General features: G+C 44.1%; 1 protein-coding gene across 1 annotated transcript; it reads right to left on the bottom strand.

Moving 5' to 3' along the window:
- Nucleotides 1–6,998: 6,998 nt before the first annotated feature.
- On the bottom strand, nt 6,999–10,194 carry LOC123067967 (uncharacterized). Its single transcript, XM_044490520.1, has 9 exons — nt 10,113–10,194; nt 8,544–8,644; nt 8,418–8,494; nt 8,171–8,293; nt 8,062–8,119; nt 7,903–7,947; nt 7,542–7,560; nt 7,324–7,425; nt 6,999–7,105 (listed from the first exon to the last, which is right to left on the bottom strand). Exons 1-9 carry the CDS (start codon nt 10,192–10,194, stop codon nt 6,999–7,001), a joined length of 714 nt encoding a protein of 237 aa, XP_044346455.1.
- Between the last annotated feature and the right edge of the window lie 664 nt (nt 10,195–10,858).

Here is a 10,858-nt window from a genome sequence, read left to right as displayed (position 1 = left end):
GATTTCCAACAAATCAGTTGCTCGCTCCATAGTTCCGGATAACGGCGTTTTGGTCATCTTGCCCATGAGGCATGGTTCGCAAGTATCAAGTGATTCATAATCAAGTGATTCCAAAAGTCCATCAGTATGGAGTTTCTTCATGCGCTTTACACCAATATGACCTAAACGGCAGTGCCACAAATAAGTTGCACTAGCATTATCAACTCTGCATTTTTTTGGCATCAATGTTATGAATATGTGTATCACTACGATGGAGATCCAATAAACTATTTTCATTGGGTGTATGACCATCGAAGGTTTTATTCATGTAAACAGAACAACAATTATTCTATGACTTTAAATGAATAACCGTATTGCAATAAACATGATCAAATCATATTTATGCTCAACGCAAACCCCAAATAACATTTATTAGGTTTAACACTAATCCTGAATGTATAGGGAGTGTGCGATGATGATCATATCAATTTTGGAACTACTTCCAACACTCATCGTCACTTCACCCTCAACTAGTCTCTGTTTATTCTGTAACTCCTGTTTCGAGTTACTAATTATTAGCAACCGAACAAGTATCAAATACTCAGGGGCTACTATAAACACTAGTAAGGTACACATCAATAACATGTATATCAAATATACCCTTGTTCACTTTGCCATCCTTCTTATCCACCAAATATTCTGGGCATTTCCGCTTCCAGTGACCATTTCCTTTGCAGTAGAATCACCCAGTTTCAGGCTTTGGTCCAGCTTTGGGCTTCTTCACGGGAGTGACAACTTGCTTATCATTCTACTTGAAGTTCCCTTTCTTTCCTTTTGCCCTTTTCTTGAAACTAGTGGTCTTGTCAATCATCAACACTTGATGCTCTTTTCTTGATTTCTACCTTCGTTGATTTTAGCATCACGAAGAGCTCGGAAATCGTTTTCGTCATCCCTTGCATACTATAGTTCATCACGAAGTTCTAGTAAATTACTGATGGTGACTAGAGAACTCTGTCAATCAGTATCTTATCTGGAAGATTAACTCCCACTAGATTCAAGTGATTGTAGTACTCAGACAATCTAAGCACTTGCTCACTAGTTGAGCGATTCTCCTCCATCTTTTAGGAGAAGTATTTGTTAGAGGCCTCATACCTCTTGACACGGGCATGAGTCTGAAATATCAATTTCATGTCGTGGAACATCTCATATGTTCTGTGACGTTTCAAAAATGTTTTTGTAGTCCCGGTTCTAAGTCATAAAGCATGGTGCACAAAACTATCAAGTAGTCATCATTTTGAGCTCTCCAAACCTTCATAACGTCTGCATCTGCTCCTGCAATAGGTCTGTCACCTAGCGGTGCATCAAGGACATAATTCTTCTGTGCATCAATGAGGATAAACCTCAGATCACGGACCAAGTCCGCATCATTGCTACTAACATCTTTCAACTTAGTTTTCTCTAGGAACACATAGATAAAAACATAGGGAAGAAACAACCCGAGCTATTGATCTACAACATAATTTGCAAAATACTATCAGGACTAAGTTCATGATAATTTAGAGTTCAATTAATCATATTACTAAAGAACTCCCACTTAGACAGACATCTCTCTAGTCATCTAAGTGATCACGTGATCCAAATCAACTAAACCATGTCCGATCATCACGTGAGATGGAGTGGTTTTCAATGGTGAACATCACTATGTTGATGATATCTACTATATGATTCACGTTCGACCTTTCGGTCTCCGTGTTCCGAGGCCATATCTGTATATGCTAGGCTCGTCAAGTGTAACCTGAGTATTCCGCGTGTGCAACTATTTTGCACCTGTTGTATTTGAACGTAGAGCCTATCACACCCGATCATCACGTGGTGTGTCAGCACGAAGAACTTTCGCAACAGTGCATACTCAGGGAGAACACTTCTTGATAATTTAGTGAGAGATCATGTTATAATGCTACCGTCAATCAAAGCAAAATAAGATGCATAAAGGATAAACATCACATGCAATCAATATAAGTGATATGATATGGCCATCATCATCTTGTGCTTTGTGATCTCCATCTCCGAAGCACCGTCGTGATCACCATTGTAACCGGCGCGACACCTTGATCTCCATCGTAGCTTCGTTGTCGTTTCGCCATCTATTGCTTCTACGACTATCGCTACCGCTTAGTGATAAAGTAAAGCAATTACAGGGCGCTTGCATTTCATACAATAAAGCGACAACCATATGGCTCCTGCCAGTTGCCGATAACTCGGTTACAAAACATGATCATCTCATACAATAAAATATAGCATCACGTCTTGACCAGATCACATCACAACATGCCCTGCAAAAACAAGTTAGACGTCCTCTACTTTGTTGTTGCAAATTTTACGTGGCTGCTACGGGCTGAGCAAGAACCGTTCTTACCTACGCATCAAAACCACAACGATAGTTCGTCAATTTAGTGCTATTTTAACCTTCTCAAGGACAGGGCATAGCCACACTCGGTTCAACTAAAGTTGGAGAAACTGACACCCGCCATCCACCTGTGTGCAAAGCACGTCGGTAGAACCAGTCTCGTGTAAGCGTACGCGTAATGTCGGTCCAGGCCGCTTCATCCAACAATACCACCGAACCGAAGTATGACATGCTGGTAAGCAGTATGCCTTGTATCGCCCACAACTCACTTGTGTTCTACTTGTGCATATAACATCTATGCATAAAACTAGGCTCTGATACCACTGTTGGGGAATGTAGTAATTTCAAAAAAAAATTCTACGCACACGCAAGATCATGGTGATGCATAGCAACGAGAGGGGAGAGTGTTGTCTACATACCCTTGTAGACTGTAAGCAGAAGCGTTAGAAGAACGCGGTTGATGTAGTCATACGTCTTCACGGCTCGACCGATCAAGCACCGGAACTACGGCACCTCCGAGTTCTAGCACACGTTCAGCTCGATGACGTCCCTCGAACTCCGATCCAGCCAAGTGTCGAGGGAGAGTTCCATCAGCACGACGGCATGGTGTCGAGGGAGAGGGAAGTAAGAGGAGGGAGGGAGGAAGGAAAGGGGGGGGGGGCGGTCCCCTTCCCAATTCGGATTGGGCTTGGGGGGGCTCCTTTGCTCCTCTCCCCTCCTTTCCACTAAGGCCCAATAAGGCCCATATACCTCCCGGGGGGTTCCGATAACCTCCCGGAGCTCCAGTAGTGTCCCAATCTCACCCGGAACCTTTCCGGTGTCCAAATATAGTCGTCCAATATATCGATCTTTATGTCTCAACCATTTCGAGACTCCTCGTCATGTCCGTGATCATATCCGGGACTCCGAAGAACCTTCGGTACATCAAAACTCATAAACTCATAAGAAAACTGTCAATACCCTACGGTTTCGAGAACAATGTAGACATGACCGAAACACGATTCCGGTCATTAACCAATAGCGGAACCTGGATGCTCATATTGGCTCCTACATATTCTACGAAGATCTTTATCGGTCAAACCGCATAACAACATACGTTGTTCCCTTTGTCATCGGTATGTTACTTGCCCGAGATTTGATCGTCGGTATCCAATACCTAGTTCAATCTCATTACTGGCAAGTCTCTTTACTCGTTCCGTAATACGTCATCCCGTAACTAACTCATTACCTACATTGCTAGCAAGGCTTATAGTGATGTGCATTACCGAGAGGGCCCAGAGATACCTCTCCGATAATCGTAGTGACAAATCCTAATCTCGAAATATGCCAACTCAACATGTACCTTCGGAGACACCTGTAGAGCTCCTTTATAATCACCCAGTTACGTTGTGACGTTTGGTAACACACAAAGTGTTCCTCCGTTAAACGGGAGTTGCATAATCTCATAGTCATAGGAACATGTATAAGTCATGAAGAAAGCAATAGCAACATACTAAACGATCAAGTGCTAAGCTAACGGAACGGGTCAAGTCAATCACATCATTCTCCTAATGACGTGATCCCATTAATCAAATGACAACTCTTTGTCCATGGCTAGGAAACATAACCATCTTTGATTAATGAGCTAGTCAAGTAGAGGCATACTAGTGACACTCAGTTTGTCTATGTATTCACAGATGTATCATGTTTCCGGTTAATACAATTCTAGCATGAATAATAAATATTGATCATGAAATAAGGAAATAAATAATAACTTTATTATTGCCTCTAGGGCATATTTCCTTCAGCCCCAGATCAGCAACACTAGGAGTCCTTCATTTTGAAGAGAAGACAACAGAGGGAAACAATAAAACCAGAACTGCCATAACTTCTGCAAATGAGCTCCGAATTGAGAAAACTCAAGCTTGTTGGATACAAGACAATGAGTAGCATCAAAACAACGAAGGAGGTATGCCTAGCAAACAAAGGAGTGAAACCTCCAACAGAGAAGAACCGGCATACCCTCCAACATCGAAAACATCATAAAGATGCATGTGAACTCCGTTTTCGATGAACACGAGCTTGTCATAAAAATGACTGTAAGCTCCAAAACTCACAAGGAGAAGAACCAAACAAGAACCAATAACGATGATGCAAGGAAGCAATGGTTTGATCTCTCTATGAACGATACGATCAAGCAACTCATCGAGAGCCGCCCTTGATAGTACGGTAATCGATCCTAAAACCCGGTCTCCCAACTACCACCATGAGACCGGTAAAGTAGAAAACCTATCAAGGGAAAACCTTTGCCTTGCACAAAGTCCATTTGAGCTAGATGATGACGATCTTGACTCCCTCAAGTTGGACCACCTTTCTTGATTGTGTTGGCTCGATGAAGACAGGATGATTGCTCCCCCATAGACCACTATGGGTGAGCCACACTTCGGCTCATCTTCACAAGTCCATTGTCACCACAATGGACGGCAAGCTTCAAGCACTTGATCTCTTCGTGATGCATCACTTGAACTTGCACACCGCATCCTAACCCCACAATGAACTCTCACGAAGACCATGGGTTAGTACACAAAGCATAATTGACAATGCTTACCATACCATGGGATCACTTGATCCCTCTCGGTACATCTTCTACACTTTGTGTGTTGATCAACTTGATTCACTCTTTGACTTAGTCTTGATCAACCTCTCACAAGACCAATCTTTTAGGTAATTCCTTGAATAGCACCTTGGTCGACACAAACTCTCCTTGAAACCAACACATGTACTCCAAGAAAAGCCTATGGACAAAAACCTTCAAATATAACTCAGGGCAACCATTAGTCCATAGAGATTGTCATCAATTACCAAAACCAAACATGGGGGCACCACATGTTCTTTCAATCTCCCCCATTTTGGTAATTGATGACAATCACTTTCAAGATAGTTTATACAAGGAATTATGCATCACCATGCGTTGCAACAACCAATGATGCATGAGAATGGGATGTAAATGCTTAGGAACCAAAACCAAAGCAAGGAGAAAACTCTGAAGACTTCTCCACACAACTCTCTGAAACTCCTCCCCCATTGGCATCGATTGCCAAAATGGGTGAAAAGCTTAGAATGCCAATATAAAGAGTGTTCCTCCAAAATTGTGTATCTCTCAACAAGAGAGAGGAAAGCAATACACATATCCAACGGTAAATACTTGGAGGAAGACAAACTATATTGAGGCCCAAAGATTTCAAAAAAAGATATGCCACAAAGACATAGCAAAGAGAGAAACAAGCAATCGAGCAATCAAAATATACCAATTGAAGCAAGCAATGAATGGATATCAATTGAACCAACTAGACCAAAGATCCTACGAGCCACATGAATAAAGGATGTTATGATATGAGCAAAGGAGTGTTCTAAAGAAACTAGAGAAGCTCCCCATGACTTGTGCACACATAAGAATATTTGTATTTGGATACAAAGTGCACAAAATAGGATCATAGCTCCCCCAAAATCAATAGAAACTAACAACAAGTGCAAGTGGGCAAATAGGAAACTAAGCCTAGCACTTGCAACAAGCACATGGTTGAGCAACATGTAATAGAGGCAACTAAGAATAGGCTCAACCAAAACTGATGTGTGTGATTCAATGCAATGCACTTAAGAAGACAACTAAGAATAGGCAACTACGGATGAGCATTAAGCATCAATATAGTCTTGAAATAATGAGATACACGGTGCAAGGCATGTCATTCCCACACACAACTAGCAAACGGGTTTACAAGCTCACTAACAAGCATATAAATGAAAGCCTCATCAAGACGAGGAATACACTACAACAAATATGTCAACTTGTGACCACCACTATTGGTCACTGAAAGGTCATGGCTTTTCATTTGCGACATTTTTGTGACCAAAAACAGAAGGTCAAAAGCTGAGGGTCGTAAACTGACTATAGCGACCTTCTATGTGAGAAGGTCGTAGACGTTTACGACCAAAATATGCCTACTGTGGCGTTTTGGTCACTAGCAACCTCCCCGGGCCACGTAGGCATCCAGCGTGGCAAGCTGATGTGGCACAAGATTCAGCCCGGTCCAATTCGGTTTTCTACATGGGCCGAGCCCAACAATTCGGCCTTTTAGTGTATTTTTCTGTCAATTTCCGCACGGGCCATACTTCCATATTAGGGGGGCTTGGCCTTTTTTGCAATATATTTATTTTTTATTTTCTGAAGCTTTTTTTGTTTCACTTTTTAAACAGACCAATGCTTGTTGGGTTGAGGCCTTTTTCTACCCAATTAGTTGTCCACTATTAGATCTCGGATTTTGAAACAAATGTTTGGAAAAAATTGTTTGGGCACAAGACCTCTTTAATCCAGTTACACACACACATCCGACATTGTTTCATATTCAAATCAGGAAAACTCAATGTCGAATTCAAATAATCCATCATACACATCACATAACACATCTCCCAGGTTTAGATAACATAACAAAATCATCTCAGGAATACATTTCCTTACACAGGAATTATGGCACATCTACCACTATCCTAACATGTACGTATATGCACGTGTGCTTGCTTGACCGGCGCATGCATCACTGTAGCAGCCAAGCAAGTAGGCATCTTTGACGTCTACTCACAGCTTTCCTCGCATTAGAGAAAGAGTCAAAACAAAAAATATTAGTAACTTTAAATTAGAAAGTATATCCACATCACATAGAAGCCAAATACTATGAATTGATGATTAGTAGACACGGACATGATTCAGCTACGTAATGGCTACCACAAGCAAGTGACAAGTGCGTAAGCAAGCTGCTAGTGTACACAAGGTGATTTAGCTCCTGTTGTTTAGTACGCATACATGGTAGGCTACTGCTTCTAGTGTTCTAAACCAACAGAGCATGCTATAGGAGCAGAAAATAGGGAGCTAGGGCTAGAAGATGGAGCCGACTCACCAGAGAGCTTGTGTTCGCCGCCGTACAAAGCCGCCATCACGTCGGTCGCCTCAAGAAGCACCACCGCGCCGGAGACGGTGCCAGACGTGTGCAAGAGCAGAGCACCTGCTGCATCCATTTCCAAATAGAACAAGAACAAAAAATTAGGAAGGGCTGCAAACAAATTAGGAAGGGTTTCAAAAAAGGACAATTATTTAGAATGACAACAGAAATTCAGCTAGTACCATGCTTTTCGTTCTCCAGCTAGTTAAAATGAGATACTCATTCATACAAGAAAACATAGACACAATATGAATATTCATTGCACAAGTGCAAGTCATGCAAAATACTTCACTGCAACACATTGCGCCTAAACTTCGCATAAGATATAATTGATAAAAATCAGTTTGCTGCTACTGCCATTGGAAAACCAGCACCGAATTGAGCGGTAATAGAGATATATTTGATAAAAATCAGTTTGCTGCTACTGCCATTCAAAATCTAACTGACCAACTGGTTCGAACACTAGGCAAAGTAAGACAGAAACAAGTAAATCGGCACCGAATTGAGCGGTAACAGAGAGGGGAGGGGAGACGTGCAACTTACAGCATCACTCATGGACTTCCACTTCTCACCACCGGCCTTGCCAATCTGCAATTCAACCAACCTAAACCATATTAGGACACAAAATTCACAAGGAAACTCATCTCGCAGCACCACCAGTTCGAACGAACAACGAGACAGAGGCGGATGGGGGACGCTTACCACGGAGACCAGCTTGACGCCGGGGTGCTTCTCCTTGTACTCCTTCCTGAAGTTGTCCCTGCGAAGACGAAGCACGCACCAAATCCCCGGTCAGGACGCGACGCCACACCACAGAAGCAACACGAATCGAACCAGGAACCAAGACTGGGACTCACATGAAGATGAAGAAAGCGCTCGGGGGCGCGTGGGCTTGTTGGGGTCCTTCTCACCCTTGATCTTCTTCACCGCAAGCCTGCGCCACCACAATGGAAACAACAATACCAAACCAAACCGAGTCAGAACCCGGCGTGAAATAGCAGCAGCCACTACGGGAAACAAAAATGAGACGGGGAGACGAGGGAGGGAGGGGTCGGGACCTGGAGTTGCCGGCGCAGGAGCCCACCTTTGTTAATATGTTAAAGAAAGTTGATTTGCCAACATTGGGTAACCCCACCTGCATGAAACATCAATAGTAAACTTCATATATCCTATTATTCCTCTACTTGGAACCAGCAGAATAGTGCGCCAATCATCTCGTGCGCGAGGAAGTCCTTGTCGTCCACTGCCAAGCAGCAGGATGCTGGTGGAGCATCCCTCATCGAGCCTACAGGAAGTTTTGCATATAGTTAGAAAACCTGGAAACGTACAGGATGGACTACCATAACATAGCATTGAAGAAAGGAAAGCCCACAGAATGAAAACTGGGTCGCTAACTTGACTATCTTCCCCTCCAATTTGTTTTGGATGAGGAATTACCTTAATATATGGTGCTGCAGTACACCTATTTTTCTAAATGAAATTAAGCCTACCACTTCCTGCTCTCAGATTTCAGTTCATTTCTAAACTCTGCATTCTATTTATACAAGCACATCTAATATTCTACTATATATGCTAGATTATTGTTACCTTACTAAGCTCTTAATTATTATTAGTTTATAATGGAAATAAAGTACCGTAATGCATCCCCTATTAAATGACATTACAAACTGCAGTGTGCGTGTGTACTGATATGTTTACCCACATGTTGTGAAGCATGGAACATGACAAGAGAAATGCAAAGGATGCCCAACAGAACTCTTGCTCCATGGCATTATTTCTACTATAGTTGCAGACTTGGGAGTCCCACGTAGCTAAACCTTTTGTACATCATGTTTAATAAATAATCTGAACGTCCTTTTAACCTACTAATGAACACTACCTGGGCACTATTCAAATCTAGAGTCAAAACAGAAGGCACTAATTAATTCCTAGGATTGACAAATGTAAAGCAGCGACAAAAGTAAAGAGTGCTACATCTAAAACCTGCTGATGTCTGCTATAATGAATTCAATATGGAAAGTACCAACAAAATGGCAGTATCCTCTCACATAATTCAGACAACATGTATAGGATAATGTAGCAGTACATGTGTGTGAAGAGAAACCAAGTTCATTATGGAAAGTACCTACAAAATGGCAGTAAAAGGTTTTTCAGTTTTATGTTTAGTAGCACAGGCAGCAAGTAGATCAGTCCATTTTTCAGTTCAGGGAAATTCAAGACAATTTAGAAATGCCTAATTATTTTATATCCACTACAGAAGAATTGGCAGATTATCCTCAAACTGCATTCTTTACTGTAAGAGGGATGCTTCACATGTATGCATCACTTCCATTCGTACGTGCTAAGGCCAATTCAAACCCCTGAGACTAGCGGCATTGAATCGTTTTACAGGGTAGAATCATTGTCCCAGATCTGGATTTTAGCTGCTATTATAACACGAAATTGATTTTGGGTTTGGCGTGTGTGACACTGACTACTGCTGAAAAACTGGCCATGGCCATGGTGGTTAATGCGAACGAAGATGGGCATGGATGGGACGAGGGGCAGGGACTTACTACTTCGATGTTGATCCTGTAGACGACGTGCAGCACAACAGCTTCTCCTTGGCTGGCCCCCTTCCTTCACAAGTTGAAGCAGACCATGCTGTAGCAGATCGGAGTGAGCAAACTGCAGAGAACGCAGGAATCAAATGCGGGATGAAGGAAACCAGAAGAAGGAGAAGAAGAAGAGAAAGGGATTCATACCTAGCATACCATAGCCTCTCCTTGTGGATGTTGCGTTGATGATCTTGCTCTTGGAGAAGAGGGTGCTGAGGATCCAGAGCTCGGTCGCCATGGCCACCCGCGCATGGGCTAGGGTTTGAGGCGCGAGGAGGGAGGAAGGGAGGGAGAGCTGTGGAGGTGGAAGGAGGAGGGCGTGGTGGCGGCGGGGCTCCTCTCCTCGGCCGCGGTTTGGGCGTGGTGGTGGCGCGGATGCGGATGCGGAAACACCGCGCGGTGCGGATCTGGCCCTATGGAGGGGAGGGGAGGGGAGCGGAAAGGAGGGGGCGCCGGCGGGGAGGAAGTTGGAGAGGAGTGCGGGCGGGAGGAGCAGGTCGAGGAGGATGATGAGGAGCCCGATGTGAGCCTGAGCAGAGGCGCATGGACGAGGAAGGTGCGGAGTCATCGGCGAGGAGCCAGCAAAGATGGCGGTGGAGGTGCGGCGTCGAGGGCGGGACAAGCGCGGCGCCCATGCGACGGAGGGCGCCGACTGAGGCCTCCGGGACGGGCGGAGGAGCGGGTGGTGATGCGCGGGCGCGGGCGGCGGTGTCGGATCTGAATCGGCGAGGTGGCAGCGGCGATGTGGGAGAGGGAGCGCGTGAGGGAGGGACGGTGAGCGTGCGTGGACGGCGAGGTGCGGTGTGGATCTGGGAAGCGCGGGGTGTGGGGAAGGACTGTTATGGGGAAAAGGGAGCGGCGGCGGCGATGGGGAGAAGGGGTCATGCGGTGATTCAGGAGAG

Source organism: Triticum aestivum, chromosome 3B (genome assembly GCF_018294505.1).
Source record: "Triticum aestivum cultivar Chinese Spring chromosome 3B, IWGSC CS RefSeq v2.1, whole genome shotgun sequence".
In the NCBI taxonomy this organism is placed as follows: domain Eukaryota; kingdom Viridiplantae; phylum Streptophyta; class Magnoliopsida; order Poales; family Poaceae; genus Triticum; species Triticum aestivum.
The sequence above is the reverse complement of the archived record's forward strand: the minus strand, read 5'-3'. Positions and strand labels throughout refer to the sequence as shown.